This window comes from Drosophila simulans, chromosome 2L (genome assembly GCF_016746395.2).
Source record: "Drosophila simulans strain w501 chromosome 2L, Prin_Dsim_3.1, whole genome shotgun sequence".
In the NCBI taxonomy this organism is placed as follows: Eukaryota; Metazoa; Arthropoda; class Insecta; order Diptera; family Drosophilidae; genus Drosophila; species Drosophila simulans.
In genome coordinates, this window is record NC_052520.2 from 9,877,907 (window position 1) to 9,894,601 (window position 16,695).

Here is a 16,695-nt window from a genome sequence, read left to right on the forward strand (position 1 = left end):
TTGTTCCAAAGCCAATCCCTAAAACCCGATGTACATGGAAGTAGTCCTTCCGCACCCACTCCCCTTTCCATCGGCGAGCCACTTTTCGCGCCCCACATGTTGCCCTTTTCCAACCACATAATGTCCTTTGATGGCACACAGGACTTCGAGGTGCGATGAATGGCTGTGGGGATGATCCGCGGTCGTTAAAAGGGCGCGTCTCCCATTAAGACTTCGAAACTCGCATAACTAAATGTCAGCCAAACTGGGTTTGGCCTACGAAACGTAGATATAGTCGAGACATTTCGACTAAGAAGTCCTAATTAAATGACAGGAGACTCTTTGATTTGCCAAAACTAGTATTTGGGTATTTAAATATGTATTTAACAACATTATGGTACAAATGAAATACGTTTTTAAATTCAAGACTTAAACTCAAAACACAACGATCCAAACCGGCGGGGCCAACCCATCCGCAGTCGCATCCGCCTTTTGTCTTGCCATACATTAAAATCTAGGTGAGGGTGTGTTGGCCGTTGAACAAAATTTAGTATCAATGAGCATGCTCGCTTGCCATTTGGATTGTGTATGGTTAATTTAAATGCAACTGTTTAATTAAATTCAGCTCCACCCGCAACGATTTGTTTGCACATAATTAAGCCAGCTAATTGGATGCCAGTTTTAGTATCAATTAACTTCAGGTCGTGACTTTATGCCTAATATAATTGGTTCAACATCTTAAGCTACGCCAAAACAGGTGGTTCCTCTGATTCGTTTGATTCTGGTTTGATTTGCGGCTGTCCCAGCGACATAGGTAAACGATCACCCCATCGACTCACTTTTGCACAGGAATAGGCGGATCTGCAGAGAAAATACAATTTCTTAGAAGGAATTTAAAAGGCTTCTGTCGTTTTACTTACTTTCCGTGCTTGGACTTCGTGAAGATGACCTCTTGGAGATTGCCCTTTTCTGTACAGAGCCGACAGATGGCATGCTTTGACCTTACCAAAGTGGGACGCACAATGCGTGGCCACGAGCTTGAGCTATCGGATTGGGAACCCTTCTTTAGGATGGCATAACTGTAGAGGGACGTGTGGCGGTCCGCCAATGAGTCGCTACCCAAACGCAGGGGAGCGTAGGAGATGGGAAAATTGCAGGGCGTTCGATCAGCCAGATCCCGAAGTCGAGGACAGACCATGTCATGCGGACACTAAAGGTATAAATAAGTTAGATCACTGCCCTTACATCGCGAATACGTTAAAACTTACTGGTGCCACAGTGTGACCTTCTTGTTCCTGTTCCAACAAAAATTGTCTAGCCTCGTTGACTAACTCGCTGCCACGGCGCGTTCCCTCCTCCACAATGACCAGGTAGCCATCGCACTTCCGCCACAGATTCCGCAGCACATCCTCTCGCTGCTCTTTGTTCTCCAACTCAAAAAGGGTATGAGATATAATGACTAGATCATAATTGGTTTCGATGGCGGGCAGGAACTGTCGATAAAATACATTGCGCAGGGCTATTTGCTTGTTCTCATGGCCATCGCGTAGTATGAGCTCAGATATCTCATTCATCTCCCTGGACCTGTCCACGTTGTAGTACTCGAAAATGTCTTCGCGCCACAGTTCGCTGGCCACCCACATGCCGGTTCCAACGCCGGATCCGAAGTCAAAGAAGCTTCGTGGCCGAAACTGTTCATCCCGCTGCGCCAGCTCCGTGAGGACGCGCTTCAACACGGCGTACTCCTGGGCACCACGAGCTATGGCGTACACAAGCGACTCGTATGCTCCATATTCTATTCGCTTCCAGGCGTAGATACGCTGGCCCAGCCTCTTGTTGATCTCCAGCTCCCGCTTGCGCCTCCAGCGCTCCGCCTCGTCTTCGTCGAGTGTAGCTAGGCGATCCAGAGGCATCTTTGTGTTGACCTCTTCGATAACGATGCGTTTCTTGTTCTCAATCTCTTCCAGAGTGGGTGGTGGATGACGAGATTTAATGTATGAGTTGAGCTGCTGGCCATCATGAATTAGTTTCTTGACGGGGTGATCCCCCACGATGCGCTTTAGCGTATCATTCAATTGTTTTGGTAGCTCCACATGATTGGGTCTCACTACTCCGGGATGCTTCCTGGGCTTCAGGGTGGCATGTTCCAGGGCAGAGACCACAGCTGGCTCCACATCCACGGCAATCTTACTGGTGAATCGATGCAGTCGTGGCACTAGATTTCTCGTTGTGAATTTCAATGAAAAATTCATATTAACTTCTAATTAGCTTAGTAATATGTAACCGAGAAATCAAAACAAATGAGAGCCACATGAGTTTACCGGCGATTTGCCAGTGCTGTAAAAGTTTCATTCCCATCAGCTGACGGTGCTGCCAGACGTTTTGCTTCAATTACAGATGCGGTTATATTAATAGAATTTTTTTCCGTCTAAGCTAACATTTCATAGTCTTAACATATGTATATGTATTATTCGAAATAATTGTTACGTTATCTGTATAAATTTATTTAATAAAAATGGCAATTTGTCAAGAAAATATTACAATTAAACAAAAAGAGTACTATAATCGTGACCTCTACTGTGTGCCTGCCTCTTTTTGAAAATCTGAAAACAAGCTTGGCATCCGCACAATGTTGTAAATAATAAATGTAACATAATTTAATAACAATAATGGAAGAATACGAAGCACAAGTGAGCAAAGGTGATAACATGAGGTCCCAACTATTTTTATGAAAATACTTGCATCAAACAGTTGCTCGTTGTGGAGCAGGCATTGGAAAATGCCGCGGATGATGCGCAACGCCAGGAACTTTTGGCCTTAAAGAACAATCTGCAGGAGCTATTGGCCCTCACTCGGGACACAGGAGATGAAGCACCAACCGATGAATTACCTCAGCAAGGCAACGATCTGGACGACGAGCTGCAGCGGCTCAAAAGCGAACTTAGCGCCCTAGAGGCGGCAGGCTCCTCGCAAACCGCGTTGGATGAAGAACGCCAGCTGGCTGACTTGCGAACCAAGTACACTGCCATGGTGGGCGAGAAGTGCTCCGCTCCACACGAGCACAGTTGGGGCACCTGCTACCACAATGCCCTCATCTGCGGTGTGGACGACGAGGTGGTTATAAACAGCGAAGGCGTCTTGGATGCTCGACTAAGGGTTCTCTTTACAAATCCCACGCATCGAGAAATGCTGCCCTGTTCGTATTACCTCGAAGGAGAGTGCCGTTTTGATGAGGCCAAGTGTCGCTTTTCCCATGGCGCCCTTGTCACCGGTAGCTCCATTAGAAAATACAATCCACCCGATTTCCACAAACTCTCCCGCAGTCGTCCAGTTTTTGCCCTGCTACCGGATCGATTGTGGCACCGAGGTCGTGTCCTTTGCGTTAATTTCGTAGAGCAGGTATGCCGCGTCCGATTGGATGGGCAGGATCACAAGGAGCGGGAAAGAGACTTCAAGTTTGAAGAACTGTATCCACTGACCACCGATCAGGATGAGGATGACGAGCTCTCCAGTGAGGAGAGCACCTCCAGCATGAGAGACGCCAGCAGTGACGAGGCGGAGTCCGATATGGATGATCTGGAGGAAGCTAGAAGAGCCCGCATGGTCGAGTTAAGTTTGTTTACCTATAAACCGACAGATCGTCTGGGAGCCTGGGAGGAGTTTACACGGGTAAGATAAGTAGAGTAAAATTCAGAACTTTAAATCCCTATAAATACTATCCCCAATAGGGCATCGGCTCTAAGCTTATGGAGAAAATGGGTTACATCCATGGTACGGGTCTCGGCTCAGATGGAAGGGGAATCGTCACCCCGGTAAGCGCCCAGATACTTCCCCAGGGTCGTTCTCTAGACGCCTGCATGGAGCTGCGTGAAGCCGCCAACGGGGACAAGGATTATTTTAGCGTGGAACGAAAGCTAAAGCGCGCCCAGCGACGACAGCGAAAGGCTGATGAGAAGGCCTACGTCCGTGAATCGCAACGTGTCGATGTCTTTACATTCCTAAACGACAGGGTTTTGGGGCCTGGAGAAAGCACTCAGCAAAGCGAGCAAGTGGCCAAGAAAGCTAAGACCAACGAGTTACAGCAGCACTCAACCAAAACTCTTAACGTGGAAACAGTGCGTATTGCTGATGAAATCCGCCGAAAGCAAAGAGATATGGCTAAGGTTAAACAGTCCCTGGAGCGGAATTCTGGAGATGCGCAGCTCCAGAAGCGACTACAAGTGCAGATGCAAAGCCACAAACAGGAGCTAGCCACGCTGCAGGCACAGGAACGCAGTTTGAGCAAGGAACAACAGACGCGTAAGAGCAAGAATAAAATGTTTGAGTTTTAAAGATGAGTGTTTCAAGGAATTTTTGGAGGTAACGTGGGTCAAAAAAATGCATATTCTTAAATTCCAACATCTATTATTGAAAAGTATTCTAAACACATACAAAATGTAAAAATGATTAAGAAAATCTTATTTATCTATGACAATTAAATACTACCGAAGGCTCCCGCTGTAATTATGGCCGTCATGTACTGCTCCAGTAGCGCCTGCGCCAGATGAGCCCCGTGCTCTACGGCCAGCGAGTAGGCCGTGTCTCCGTCCTCGTTGGTGGCACTTAGATCCAAATCTTTGGCCAGAAGCTCGTTGCACGTATGCGGATGATTGCCGGCCGCTGCGTACATAAGCGCCGTGCTCCCAACAATGTCCATGTGGCCCGAATCAGCGCCGTGTTCCAGCAAGAAGCGGACGATCTCGTTATGCCCACCGGCGGCAGCTAGGAGTAGAGGACTAATCAAATCTGGAGCCATAGTGTTTACATTGGCACCAGCCGCGACGAGGAGCTGGACGGAAACCAGTTGACCGTAGGATGCTGCCCAATGTAGGGCCGTGAAGCCATGTGCATCCTTGTAATCAATGTCCTGCTGACGCGCTCTTTCAGCTGAGACTTGCTCCTCCGTGATCTCGCCTTGGCCAGCGCGTTCGTGAAAGGAGAGCGAAACTTCGACGGGGCAAAAGGTGGCCTCTGTGTTGCCGCGCTGCAAATTGGTCAGCACGGTGGACTGGGGGCGGTACGGCAGGAAGGCGCTCTTCCGCTTGGCGTCCAGTACCAGCATGGAGGTGGGCGCCGACCGCACGCCTTCATCGTCGTCGGAATTCGCGTTATTTTGGATTGTGTTTGCTGGTGCCACCATTTGTTTTGGTTATATTTACCTTTAACACCCTGTATTGGAAGCCCGAAAGGGTATAACTGTTCGAACTAAATGATATACAAGTTTAAAAAATGCCTTCTTAATATAAATTCTTTCAATAACCAGTTTAAAATTGATTTACTGCTAAAATGTCTCATATTTTAAACAAATAAAAAATTATTTATGTCAAACGCTAACAACATCATATAACAAGAATATGACAGGGTATCACACAGTCGGTACACCCATCTTCTAGTTGCTGTAGTTTTATCTGTGGTGTGGTAAAGCCACATTGTAATTGGCATTAATTTGCAACTCCAGCACGGTCACACTCGATTGGTTTGTTTTTATTTTCTCGTTTCAAAGCTTAATTTGCGTTTAATTATGTAAATATATTTACCCGATTTGTTAGCACTGTGTTTGTGTGTTTCATAACAGGTTTTGCGACGCGGCGCAGTTGTTTCTTTGGCCAAAACTTCCCTGCACCTGTTGCGCCTCGCCAATTTGTTTTCAGTGCAAACCTGCGTTTGGCCTTTTTTATGCCCTTTCGTTGTACGTTTCCACTGCCCCGAATTAATTGCGTCGAAACATCACCAAGATGGGCAACACGAGTTCCAAGGGCGAGTCGGACGCCAGTGAGCCACCCCTGGAGGGGGGCAAGCCGCACAAGCAGCATCAGCAGCACAAGTCCAGTGATGCCTCCCACAACGGAGTCTCTGACGTGGGCGGCAGCCACAACAATCTAAAGGTGACGCAGGCGCAGGGCTCGATGACCAGGTCGGCATCTGGCGCGGATGTCACCGAGAAGTACCTCACCCAGCTGGTGCCGGTGGAGAAGCTAGCCGAGATTCTCAGGGAGCAGACGTCGTCCAAACTGGGCATTAATGGCATTGTGGCAGATGTCTTTGTGGTGAGTAATTAACTGATAACACCGAGCCCACTCATAAGAAACAACACCTTTTTCGCCAGTCACAAGTCTTTCCGCAGTACGCCGACCTGGGACAGCGGCTGTTCAACCTGATGCACTCCAACTCCAAGGCCACAACGAAACATCTGGGCGCCGTTGCTTTCCGACAGCAGTGCGAACGCTTTTTGGGCATCATGGATGATTCGAAGACGCTGGAGTGTTACATTAAGATGTACGCCCAGGAGGAGAATCCGGACCAAATTGACAAGACGGGAGTGACGCGGTTGCTCCACATCTGCTACACCATTGCCATGCAGCACTCGGGCAACGCAGTGCTGTGCCCGGCCATCAACCGCACGTTCGGTTCGGTGACCAAATCCATTTTCCTGTGCCACGACAGTATGAGTCTGGGCTACGTTTGCCGCTGGTTCGAGCAGAACCTGATGCGGCTGGTGCTTCTCGTGCACAAGTACTGCGTGCACACTTTGTCAACCGCTTATCGTGGTCTAGAGCAGCAGAACCAGTCCTGCGGCATTGAGTTACAGACTCCGGTGCTTGAGCAACGTAATCCCTTCACAGATACCACCGACTTTAGTGGTGGTAGCACGAGGGACATGGACTCGCTGATGCCGCTCTCGCAAGCTTGGCTGCTGGCTGGAGCTCTGCCGCCACTCTACTCCAAGCCCCAAACCGTGACTCCGCCGGCCACAAAGGGAAACAACAATGTCAGCGCGTCCACAGCGGTACAGATTTTCAAGGACAAGTTGTCGATGATGCCCTCACACTGGACACTGCTGTACAACTCCAATGAGCATGGCGTGGGTGCCAACCGGTTTCTGCACCACGTCCTCGGCTATCGAGGTCCAACACTGGTCCTGCTGCACACCAAGGATGAACAGACGTATTGCGTGGCCTCACCCAGTGAGTGGAAGGAAACGCATCTGTTCGTGGGCGGCGAGGGCAGCTGTGTTATCCAGCTGCTGCCCAAGTGGGTAGCGAAATGTTGGAGATTTACAATCCTTACTAATGGAATTTTTTAAAGGTTTGTGATACTGGAAAAAAAGCCCAACATTCTTTACCTTAACACCAGCATACGCGGCTATCCGAAGGGCTTACGTGCCGGCGCCGATCCGCGAAAACCCATTATAGCAGTCGACGAGCATTTCGAGAATATTGACTGCAAGGGACTGGCGGCTGGACTCATGTCCATAGAGGTAAAAAGAACATGCACCTTTATCCTTCCAACACATTTAGAGATTAGCTATTGACAAAATCAAATAGAAACTCTGAGATTTCATGAACCTCATTTGAAAAGTGAATCAATCATTCGAACCAAAATGAGCTAAACAGTCAACATGTCGAATATTTCTCTGTACTTTAATCGCATTCATGTACAATAAGCCTTATTCAACAGGGTATATGTTATATATGTGTATATGCATATATGGTATATAGTGTAAAATTCATAGACGTATATCGTTATAAACGGCATAATCTCCAGTCTAAGCTGTTAAAAACATCACACGTATGGCTCCAAATGGCCAGGTGTGTGCTCTAGCGATGCATTTAAACTAAGTCTACGATTCTCCATACCCAACAACAGTCAACCAACAACAAGAACTACACGTTGCTCGCCATCTTTTCTTCGATCTCATCCGCAGGTGTGGGGCTGCGGCGACAAATCATCACGCGAAGTGCAATTGGACATCAAGAAGTGGCAGATCAAGGAGGCCGAACGGCAGAGGACAGTGAAGCTCACGGCCGCCGACTGGATGGACCATCCGGATCGATATCTCCTCGAGCTGGGCGGCAGGCAGAACTATAACAATTGATCGCGACTGCTGCGGCATATATGTATTCTAAAAGCAATGGGTGGGGAATGCCATTCGAAATGAGGGGCATACCACGTCGAAATTTACTGGGATTTGCTATAGTTATGCACTCGCAGCACGAGAAGTAATCACTGGACTGAATTTGTTTTTAATTGATGTTGATTGATATTCGGTTTACTTGTTTTTCTTTCTATTATCAGTGTTTAGTATTCGATTTGATTTATGTTCGTAACGTGAATTCCGTGAATGCCTTTAAATGTACTTCGGTCTACTTGTGTATCCATGTATATGTCACACACTGTCTTCGTTTTCGTCAACTTTTTCCTTTAGGTCTTCTGTTTTGTTCCGTATCTTTGTTCAAAAATGTAAAAAAGCAAGTATTATGAAAAGACATAGGATTCGAAGTGCTTAAACAAATATTTCAATAAATGTTACAAATGAAATGAAGTCTTATTCTCTACTTGCAAGCGTGGAATGCAGTTCTCATCATTGTTTAATCTCATATCACCAAACTATATAATTCTAAAACAATGTTAGGGGTTTAAATGACCAACAAAATCCCAATTTCTTATCACATATCAACAATAGCAACAAATACATAACCAAAAGCAGTAGGGTCAAAAATTTGAATGATATGCAATGTTAGTAGACAAATGTGTGCAGTAGCTTATGAAAATAATACGAATTGTACGAGATAAAAACATAAAAGGCGGTTTTGAATATTTTCCAATATTATATTATTGATGTGTGTATATTAGTTTTACAATAAGAATTTCTATTTAAATACGCCCTTTTCTGACCGGCGGCAGTCACAAAATTCACAATCGGTTCAGGCATGTTTTTAATTAACTACTTCGCCACACAAAAAGTTGGAGACCTAACTATGCGGGGTCACCTAGCAGGGATGTATAGAGTAAAAATATCGTTTCGGGAAGGTCTGTTTACACAATCAGCACATAAAAAGTACTTACAAAATATCTGACCCCTCTATTCAATGATGATTCTTTGGGATGCTAAGAGTTGTGTGGATTCACTTGTACGCGCTATCAAGAGAAGCGATTGCAGTGAATGGCGATCTAAAATAAGTTGCTTTCGCTATGAAAACTAAGGCCACAATTCAAATGCCCCATTTGATGGGCCGCTAGAAAGTGTTCGTTTCATGAGTATTCTATGCCTAGCACAAATCAAGATATGGGGTGGAAAAGCAATAAATATAAGCATAGCATATAACTGATAAGGGGCTTTAAGGTCAGCGCGTCTAGGTGATGTACTCTCGATCGCGGCGTCGCCGCGTCGTGGAGGCAATAAAGACCACGGGTTGTACACCAGCACCGTCATCTTCAGCGTCTCCGTCCTCTCCGTCCACGTCCAAGTCACCGTCGTCAGCGTCATTATCCCCGCCCGTTGAGTTCGACCACTCGGACGCCGACTGGTTGCTGCCAGTGGCACTAAACTTGAGGCTGCTTGACATGCCAAACGATACGGATAGCGAGGCGCTGAGTGACGAGGCATTCAACTGCTGGCTCACGTCCACGCCATCTTCGTCCTCGAAAGCGTCGTCAATGTGCGGGTGCTGATGGTGCTGGTAGTGATATTGTTGGTAGCGGTGTCACCTGCCTGCGCCCGCACCCAACAGCAGGGCATAATCATCGTTGGACTCGGGAATTGGCGCCGCTGCCGACGCGGCACCAGGGGGCAGGCGCAGGAAACTGCCACCTCCGCCAGCACCCGCACCCGGATCCCTTTCGCGCTCGCGAAGATGCAGGGTGTCGCGTTGGCGGGTCGACGGCTGTGAGCCTGCCGCTCCCGGCAAGTGTAGTTGTTGTTGTTGGTAGTTGCTATTGCTACTGTTCCCATCGTCGGCCACGCCTGCTAAAGGAAATCGAGATTGGGAGTGAGTAGATTGACTTTCGGGCAGTGTATTCAGCTTGCCATCATACACAGGCACGATCAGGCGACTGGACGTTGCACCATACATGTTACCTGATTGCGACGAGTTGCCCGGCAGCTGCTGATCTTGCCGCTTGCTGATCAGATACTCGGACTCACTGCTGGACCGGCGAGGACTGCGCGCCAGCGGCTGGTATGTGGTGCGGCCCTGGAAGCGACGACTCAGTGAACTGCCCACGACGCCCAGATGTTCGGTGACATCCTCCTGCATGTCGGATATGTCCATCATGGAGAGGAAGGCGCGACACCAGCTATGGTTCGGGTTGTTCCAATACTGCGGCGAGTTAATGTGGAACGGGTGGTGCGGGAAGCTGTAGATGTGAGCCACGGCCGCGATAAACATTTCGATGCAGATGAGGAAATTCTGGTGGGCGATAACAAATACATACATATTTGAATTGGTTTTTGGAAACTTTCACTTTGGTTTCATTTGTTGTGTTTGCAAATTTGGGAGGGAAAAAAATAGAGCACGATAAAAACTCAGCATTAAACGAAATTACGACTGTTTTTGGTTTTATGATTAGGATGGTATGAGAAATCATTTTAAATTTACATATTAGCTCTTTACTTATAGAAATAACTTATTGGCAGATCCATTGGGCTTTTAAATAGGTCACTCACCTGAAGCAGGGAAGCCAGGTTGGTGTCTCCCACATCCGATCCAAAGATGTCCTTAATAATATTATAATATACCAGTACGTTGAGTAGCACTCCTTGGCTTGGGGTGGAGTAAAATATTCTTAGCCAATCTTAGAAGCTTTCATGTGGTACTTACAAAAACGAGAAGAACACCACAGCCTTGATGCACAGAAATTTGGGAATTGGCTTCATTGGTTTGAGATCCTCCTTGTTTGCACGGTAAAATAGCACTAGGCAGTACATGGCCACGAACTGGGATATATTGTTGACCACCACAATGTAGGGGAAGGCCACGTTGCCCGCAAACTCGCCCTCGCCGTAGACGCCGCATAGCTCGCAGATGCTACGAAATTCCGATTAGAGTTGGCTGTTAAGCGGAAAAGCACATCCCGACACTCACACAGAGATAAAGGTGGTAATGGGGCGCACGACCGTGTACTGGAGGATGCCGTGCTTGCAGTTGTGGATGAATTCACGACCCATCACCCACGGTCGCATGCAGCAGAGCGGAAAGAAGTGCGGCACCTGCGGCTTGTACTCCATTGTGGCCTCCAGGTCCATGCCGAGATTCAAGTAGTTGAGCAGGTACACCATGAAGTTGTAGATAACGTACGCCTCGTAGCACTCGCGCAGTGAGTCCACGTAGATGGAGTGCTTCGGAAAGAAAAGGCCGATCCACTGCAAGTGAATAGAGAGTATTAGGTTTCTTGTGGTCTCCAATTCCGCAATATCGAAGCTGACAACGGTGGCCCACTTACCGCGTTCAAGGCGTAGATAGGCACCATCCACAATATGCGGATTATGTGCTTCTGCAGTATGGGCTTGGTAAAATGAATGACGTGTTGGATGATATGCCAAATGGACACGGGCACTGCGGACAGCACAAACAGACCGCCGATGAGAATGAGCTGGTCATTGCGCTGGAAGCCATCCTTCACGGAGTTCACAATGAGCAGCGGCACCACGATTATGGCAAAGATGACATAGGTGACAATGAGCAGCGGACGTATCCAGATGCGCCACTCCTCGAAGAAGCGTCGTACGTCCAAGCTGCACATCTTGGCTTCTGATGCGCTCCTTGGGAATGCTCCTTGAAATGTGCTGTTCACCTGTTCACCTAATATCCGGGTTGATATCGTTGATTCGTTGACGTCGACGCCGCCGCCCCGATTCTGTTTTGAAAACAGAAAACACTTGGCTTTCCGCTTTCCTCCGCTCCGATCCGCTCTTCTCCGCCAGAAATTCTCTCACAGAAGATTACAGGACTCGGCGGTGGCACCCACGCTGGAGGCGCATTTTCAGAGATCTCCTGCTAGCAGAGCAAGTTCTTCAATCCACTGGTTTCGGTCCTATTGGCAATAATATCGCGGCTTTCGTGCCTTCTTTTGTGAGGAATCCTATTCGTGGGTCGGGTGCCTACGTCTAATTGGTGTGACCAGCCTATGCGAAATCCGAAATGACTAAAATACAGACGTACTCCCGGTTTTATATTATTTAAAAATTGTACTATTACTTGTTTTATTTTAAAGTTTAAAAGCTATCAGTAAAAAAATAACCCTAATTGAAAAACAAATGTCAAAAATTATTTAGATTTTCATGTCGCAGCCGAAAATAAATGAAAATTTTCCCATGATTTAAGAAAGGGAAATTTTAAGGGTTGCACAGTAAAAAACATATTTTGAAAATGAAATATGGCAAATTAATAATGTAGGTAACTCCGAACCGACTAATAATTGTTTCGTAGTTCAAAAATTTTTTTAATAATGAATTAATTTTAAAATAGCTAATTTTAGTTAGTTCAATAAATCAAGAAAGTTAAATGCATTTTATTTATTTATAAGATTAAAATATCAGTTATGTACAATTAAGATAAGTATTAATTAGTTATCTTGAAATGGATAGAAAGGGATTTACAAGTGATCGGCGTGATATTTTTTCGTTATGGATTTATTAAACAAATATTCTTAGATTATCTGTTTGATTTGAATTTATGATGTCAGAATGTTCCCTTAACATTTATTCGTCGATAACTTAAGATGTTCCGTGTACGTCCAAGGCTGTCTTTTGGTTTAAAGTACGGCGGAATCGCTATTACTATTTGCCTTGCCCCTGGTAGTCATTTTCATATACACAAGATCGGATTACGTTAAAAGTAATTAAAAAGTATTTGTATTATAAGAAACTGAAGTCGCCAGTGCAGGCTAATTGTTGTGATGATGCAGAAAGAGGATAGCGTCGATGTGACTACCGGTGAGCATGAATCGCTTGTTGAAGTCGTATATTTGGTCTCTCAGCGTCTTCTTGAAGCTGAGCGTCACCACGCCGGGCACACTGTGGTACAGGCTGGCCAAATCGCGCAGTGTTCCATAAATGTGACCCATCTTGAGCCACCAATCGATGGGCGATTCATCCAGCTGGACAACCACCTCGTTGCGATATCGCTTAAGATCGGACTCCACGCTGCTGTCCCCATCTCGCTTCGGAGGATTTGGTATCTCGTTACTGTCAAACAACAGTTTCAGACCTACGGGGATTTTCGTTTAGTCCATGGTTTATGATAATCGATTTATTTGCACTTACCCAACTTCTTTGGTGGACTGCCGTCCACTACTCTTGGTTCTGACTTAATGGCCACCACGTTGGAGGTGGCTGCCACTTCGTTGGACTCCCCATCGCCCACCCCACCAAAGTTAATGTTATACTTATGGGTCAGCATACGAACGGTTCGGTCTAGGTTGTCAATGGTGGTCAGGCGGTGGAAGCGTGGGTCCAGCAATGCAGCAGCGGTCAGATTGTCATTGGATATAACGTGTGCCTGGAGGACACTGGAAATGGTCCGCTTCAAATTCATCATTAGGGGATCGTCCTGCTCGGCAATGCCCAACTTCTTGATAAGAATCTTCGAAGTTATTGGCGAGAGCATGCTGCACAAGGGAATGTCTTCGCCACGCAGCGTGTCCAAAGCAATCTAAAAGATTTCACACAATAAGAAAACTGCTTAAACGTCTCAATCAGCCTGATGGCTTACCACCAGAGCACTCAGGGCCTCCGTCACCGTCTTGGCTGATATAACCAGGTGATCCATGTCCTCGGACCAAGATATGGACTCGGCAAAGAACTTCAATGTTTCGTACAGTGTCCAGGGGAAGTGCTCGTTATACGTGGGCATGGGCACCTCGGACACCTTGGAGGCGATCTCCGATGAATGACGTTGCATTAGGTCTTTCACCTGCTCCATTAAAGTGGCCACCTCTTCGATCTCAAACACACGACGCAAACATTTGTCAATTACCGAAACGTAGCACAGCGAAATGGGGATATCTGCAAAAGAAGATACATATTCATTAAGAGTTGGAATATTTTATATATTTCTAAAAGCCATGTGTCTAAATAGCTTTCTGTAGGTTAGGTAAATAACTCTTGCTTGCTGATGCACTCACTTTTCTCTCGCAGATAGGTGTGCAAAAGGTCCTCTTCCTCGTCGTAGTTTATGATGGCCAGTGTGCAGTTGGCCAAGTAGAAGTCGGTCAGCAGATCGTCAAAGACGATGTAGTCGTTGTACTCCACGGTGGCGTACAGCATACCGCGAACTGACTGAGTCTCCTCGTCCAGAAAGTGATGGAAGATGCTGAGAAAGCGCCGCTGCTCGACATTTACCCACATCTCAAAGGCGAGGGAGAAGGGCTTCTCGGAGGTGAAATCGCGCGTGATTTCGCCAATCTCCAGGAACTTGGAGGCGTGCATCTCATTGATCAACGAGTCGATCTTGTGTGGCTCGGGCATGGGTGCCGAACTGCCTAGGACTTGACGCAGGAATTCGCTGAAACCGGCATCGTACAGAGAGTCGACATTGCGCAAATCCTTAATCACAATGTCCGTAAGGGCTTCGGCCAGATTGGCGATGTTCGCCACGGGCGCATAGCTGCCTTCCTCGTGCTTGATAACCCGCCCGTGCATCAGGGCGCTCGATGGAGTGGCCACTTTGCGCTTGCGTCCGTACTTTGGTTCCACAACCAGGCGCTCCTCCTCCTCTACCAGATTTTCGGCCTCATCGTAGGTGAACGGCACCATGGTCTCGTACAGCATGGTTTGCGAGGAGGCGTCCTCCTCCGCCTGCATGGCCGCAGTTGCCACGGCTGCTTCGTCCAGTTCATCATCGGAAGCGTTATCGTGGTTCCGGTTATTGATGAACTCCAGCTTGACCCGCCGCGAGGAAACATTCCGCTTGGACAGCGGTGGATGGGATACATTACGCGGCGTCTTGCGCGGCGGCACATGAATGTCGTGCTCCTGGCACAGCTCCTTGAACAGATCCTTGTGCCGGTGCTGGAGATGCGCACGCAAATTGGTGGTGTTGCCATGGTTGGTCAGCACCTTGTGACACTTAATGCAGACCACATTCTGTTTTGTAATGACCTCATTGTTGTCGTTCGAGGGGAATCCAAAGTAGCGCCAGTATACGCTTTTCATCTTGGGCGAGTACAGTTTGGAAAAATTCAGCTGCGACACATCCTCGTACTTGAGTTCGCCAATGGCCACCGGCGACGCTGGTACCCCTTCGCTCATCTTGTCTTCTGTGGGGGATTGCGAACGGGATCTTCTTGTTTGTTTTGAATTAGATTCGACAACGATTGCTGTGTCCAATGCGTGTATTAGCGCGCAATTTCTCGATTATAGATAGACGGTTCAATAGTCAATAGTTTTTTATCTGTATCAGAAGTACAGTTCAGAGTTGCCACGCGACACGCTGTCAATCGATAAGGCAATAAAACGTTGCTAAATGCTCCAAATGCACTCACAATTAGTTTAGATTATTTTTACAGACTGCTGAAATATGAGAGTCACTTCTTTTAATTTTAATACGTCTGACTGTCGTGAAAAATGCGATTTGTTGAGTATTCTCGCTAACACTGATTGCATCACCAATCGATAGCTGGGGAAATTTCTCGCTCGGCCGGGGGAATTTCTCTAGGGAAATTTTCGCTTGGCCTACGACGTGAAGTTGGTTGCGATTTCCTTTTTAATTCGTTGTTGGGAAGAAAAGGTGTGTAAATTTCGTGAGCGTCCCGAAATTCAATGAAAATAAAAGATAAACGAAATGCAAATCGAGCCATCGAGTGTGCCAAGTGTAGAGGACACAAGTGGGCATCATTGACACCCGTAGGCAGGGAGAAGAGCTCGGAATTACGGCTTAAACAAAACGAAATGCGCCAGCCACGTGGGCCTGCAGCTTGGTTATCCCATATAAACGAGTTTACAGGCAGACATTCATGTTATTATTGTGTTTTCGCCCTCGTTGCAGCCAATCTAAACCGCCAAGATGGGTAAGGGTAACAATATGATTCCGAATCAGCACTACCACAAGTGGTGGCAGCGGCATGTGAAGACCTGGTTCAACCAGCCGGCCCGCAAGGTCCGCAGGCATGCGAACCGCGTCAAGAAGGCTAAGGCCGTCTTCCCCCGCCCAGCCAGCGGTGCCCTGCGCCCTGTGGTCCGCTGCCCCACCATCCGCTACCACACCAAGCTGCGTGCCGGCCGTGGTTTCACCCTGGAGGAGCTGAAGGTGAGTGAAGCCGAAAACAATGCCTGAATCCATTGGCCACTAACCAAATCTCTGTTTACAGGGTGCCGGCATTGGCGCCAACTTCGCCAAGACCATCGGCATTGCCGTCGACAGGAGGCGCAAGAACAAATCCCTGGAGTCCCGCCAGCGCAACATCCAGCGCCTCAAGGAGTACCGCAGCAAGTTGATCCTGTTCCCCATCAACGAGAAGAAGATCCGCGCCGGCGAGTCCTCTCTGGAGGAGTGCAAGCTGGCTACCCAGCTTAAGGGACCTGTCCTGCCCATCACCAACGAGCAGCCCGCCGTGGTCGAGTTCCGTGAGGTGACCAAGGATGAGAAGAAGTTCAAGGCCTTCGCCACGCTGCGCAAGGTAAGTTTTTTAGGTTTTGTGATCCATCTGTAGCTCGTGATTCTTATTCGCCGCCAAACTATATTTGCAGGCTCGCACTGATGCCCGTTTGGTCGGAATCCGCGCCAAGCGCGCCAAGGAGGCCGCTGAGAGCGAGGACGCCGCCAAGGGAGACCCCAAGAAGGCCAAGAAGTAAACCACATCTTAACCTGATCGTTCTGTCTACAACATCAACCAGAATAAAATCTTAGTTTTTCTTAAACGTGAATATTTGTGCACTTTGTTGTTATTGTCGCGTCT

General features: G+C 47.5%; 7 protein-coding genes across 11 annotated transcripts; 3 read left to right on the forward strand and 4 right to left on the reverse strand.

Moving 5' to 3' along the window:
• Positions 1-318: 318 nt before the first annotated feature.
• On the reverse strand, positions 319-2,345 carry LOC6731708 (methyltransferase-like protein 17, mitochondrial). The gene is made up of 3 exons (XM_002078807.4): positions 1,248-2,345; positions 900-1,189; positions 319-840 (listed from the first exon to the last, which is right to left on the reverse strand). The coding sequence occupies exons 1-3, from the start codon at positions 2,229-2,231 to the stop codon at positions 723-725; spliced, it is 1,392 nt and encodes a 463-aa protein (XP_002078843.2). The 5' UTR covers positions 2,232-2,345; the 3' UTR covers positions 319-722.
• A 169-nt stretch (positions 2,346-2,514) lies between these two features.
• LOC6731709 (zinc finger CCCH-type with G patch domain-containing protein) lies at positions 2,515-4,311 on the forward strand. Its single transcript, XM_002078808.4, has 3 exons — positions 2,515-2,669; positions 2,731-3,648; positions 3,708-4,311. Exons 1-3 carry the CDS (start codon positions 2,649-2,651, stop codon positions 4,308-4,310), a joined length of 1,542 nt encoding a protein of 513 aa, XP_002078844.1. The 5' UTR covers positions 2,515-2,648; the 3' UTR covers position 4,311.
• Positions 4,312-4,366: 55 nt separating this feature from the next.
• LOC6731710 (DNA-binding protein RFXANK) lies at positions 4,367-5,214 on the reverse strand. The gene has a single exon (XM_002078809.4). The coding sequence runs from the start codon at positions 5,156-5,158 to the stop codon at positions 4,454-4,456; it is 705 nt and encodes a 234-aa protein (XP_002078845.1). The 5' UTR covers positions 5,159-5,214; the 3' UTR covers positions 4,367-4,453.
• A 165-nt stretch (positions 5,215-5,379) lies between these two features.
• On the forward strand, positions 5,380-8,337 carry LOC6731711. 2 transcript variants are annotated; one of them, XM_016179881.3, is made up of 5 exons: positions 5,380-5,494; positions 5,568-6,065; positions 6,125-7,050; positions 7,105-7,276; positions 7,724-8,337. In XM_016179881.3, exons 2-5 carry the CDS (start codon positions 5,754-5,756, stop codon positions 7,892-7,894), a joined length of 1,581 nt encoding a protein of 526 aa, XP_016024387.1. In that variant the 5' UTR covers positions 5,380-5,494; positions 5,568-5,753; the 3' UTR covers positions 7,895-8,337. The 2 variants fall into 2 exon arrangements, with proteins under 2 accessions (XP_016024387.1, XP_016024388.1); XM_016179882.3 differs by having other exon boundaries at positions 5,407-5,494; positions 5,594-6,065.
• Positions 8,338-9,469: 1,132 nt separating this feature from the next.
• On the reverse strand, positions 9,470-11,957 carry LOC6731713 (transmembrane protein 184C). Of its 4 annotated transcripts, none has more exons than XM_039298611.2 (6): positions 11,242-11,957; positions 10,884-11,161; positions 10,620-10,826; positions 10,466-10,562; positions 9,827-10,208; positions 9,470-9,763 (listed from the first exon to the last, which is right to left on the reverse strand). In XM_039298611.2, exons 1-6 carry the CDS (start codon positions 11,539-11,541, stop codon positions 9,504-9,506), a joined length of 1,524 nt encoding a protein of 507 aa, XP_039154545.1. In that variant the 5' UTR covers positions 11,542-11,957; the 3' UTR covers positions 9,470-9,503. The 4 variants fall into 4 exon arrangements, with proteins under 4 accessions (XP_039154545.1, XP_039154546.1, XP_016024389.2 ...); XM_039298612.2 differs by having other exon boundaries at positions 9,878-10,208; positions 11,242-11,954; XM_016178544.3 differs by having other exon boundaries at positions 9,470-9,766; positions 9,878-10,208; positions 11,242-11,954.
• Positions 11,958-12,298: 341 nt separating this feature from the next.
• Positions 12,299-15,242, reverse strand: LOC6731714. The gene is made up of 4 exons (XM_016178543.3): positions 13,924-15,242; positions 13,512-13,804; positions 13,064-13,451; positions 12,299-13,007 (listed from the first exon to the last, which is right to left on the reverse strand). The coding sequence occupies exons 1-4, from the start codon at positions 15,047-15,049 to the stop codon at positions 12,685-12,687; spliced, it is 2,130 nt and encodes a 709-aa protein (XP_016024390.1). The 5' UTR covers positions 15,050-15,242; the 3' UTR covers positions 12,299-12,684.
• Positions 15,243-15,385: 143 nt separating this feature from the next.
• On the forward strand, positions 15,386-16,663 carry LOC6731715 (60S ribosomal protein L13). The gene is made up of 4 exons (XM_016179883.2): positions 15,386-15,527; positions 15,786-16,046; positions 16,108-16,416; positions 16,487-16,663. Exons 2-4 carry the CDS (start codon positions 15,804-15,806, stop codon positions 16,589-16,591), a joined length of 657 nt encoding a protein of 218 aa, XP_016024391.1. The 5' UTR covers positions 15,386-15,527; positions 15,786-15,803; the 3' UTR covers positions 16,592-16,663.
• The last annotated feature ends 32 nt before the right edge of the window (positions 16,664-16,695 follow it).

Excerpts from the sequence above, each read along its gene's own strand:
- LOC6731708 (XM_002078807.4), bottom strand. The coding sequence starts at position 2,231 with ATGAATTTTTCATTGAAATTCACAACGAGAAATCTAGTGCCACGACTG. Across the intron at positions 1,190-1,247 it reads AAGGTCACACTGTGGCACCA|TGTCCGCATGACATGGTCTG; the intron begins GTAAGTTTTAAC and ends TTATACCTTTAG. Across the intron at positions 841-899 it reads ACGAAGTCCAAGCACGGAAA|ATCCGCCTATTCCTGTGCAA; the intron begins GTAAGTAAAACG and ends TTTTCTCTGCAG.
- LOC6731709 (XM_002078808.4), top strand. The coding sequence starts at position 2,649 with ATGGAAGAATACGAAGCACAA. Across the intron at positions 2,670-2,730 it reads TGGAAGAATACGAAGCACAA|TTGCTCGTTGTGGAGCAGGC; the intron begins GTGAGCAAAGGT and ends TGCATCAAACAG. Across the intron at positions 3,649-3,707 it reads CCTGGGAGGAGTTTACACGG|GGCATCGGCTCTAAGCTTAT; the intron begins GTAAGATAAGTA and ends TATCCCCAATAG.
- LOC6731710 (XM_002078809.4), bottom strand. The coding sequence starts at position 5,158 with ATGGTGGCACCAGCAAACACAATCCAAAATAACGCGAATTCCGACGAC.
- LOC6731711 (XM_016179881.3), top strand. The coding sequence starts at position 5,754 with ATGGGCAACACGAGTTCCAAGGGCGAGTCGGACGCCAGTGAGCCACCC. Across the intron at positions 7,051-7,104 it reads GTTATCCAGCTGCTGCCCAA|GTTTGTGATACTGGAAAAAA; the intron begins GTGGGTAGCGAA and ends AATTTTTTAAAG. Across the intron at positions 7,277-7,723 it reads CTGGACTCATGTCCATAGAG|GTGTGGGGCTGCGGCGACAA; the intron begins GTAAAAAGAACA and ends TCTCATCCGCAG.
- LOC6731713 (XM_039298609.2), bottom strand. The coding sequence starts at position 11,541 with ATGTGCAGCTTGGACGTACGACGCTTCTTCGAGGAGTGGCGCATCTGG. Across the intron at positions 11,162-11,241 it reads CTATCTACGCCTTGAACGCG|TGGATCGGCCTTTTCTTTCC; the intron begins GTAAGTGGGCCA and ends ATTCACTTGCAG. Across the intron at positions 10,209-10,465 it reads ACCTGGCTTCCCTGCTTCAG|AATTTCCTCATCTGCATCGA; the intron begins GTGAGTGACCTA and ends ATCGCCCACCAG.
- LOC6731714 (XM_016178543.3), bottom strand. The coding sequence starts at position 15,049 with ATGAGCGAAGGGGTACCAGCGTCGCCGGTGGCCATTGGCGAACTCAAG. Across the intron at positions 13,805-13,923 it reads CACCTATCTGCGAGAGAAAA|ATATCCCCATTTCGCTGTGC; the intron begins GTGAGTGCATCA and ends CTTCTTTTGCAG. Across the intron at positions 13,008-13,063 it reads CAGTCCACCAAAGAAGTTGG|GTCTGAAACTGTTGTTTGAC; the intron begins GTAAGTGCAAAT and ends AAATCCCCGTAG.
- LOC6731715 (XM_016179883.2), top strand. The coding sequence starts at position 15,804 with ATGGGTAAGGGTAACAATATGATTCCGAATCAGCACTACCACAAGTGG. Across the intron at positions 16,047-16,107 it reads TCACCCTGGAGGAGCTGAAG|GGTGCCGGCATTGGCGCCAA; the intron begins GTGAGTGAAGCC and ends CTCTGTTTACAG. Across the intron at positions 16,417-16,486 it reads CCTTCGCCACGCTGCGCAAG|GCTCGCACTGATGCCCGTTT; the intron begins GTAAGTTTTTTA and ends CTATATTTGCAG.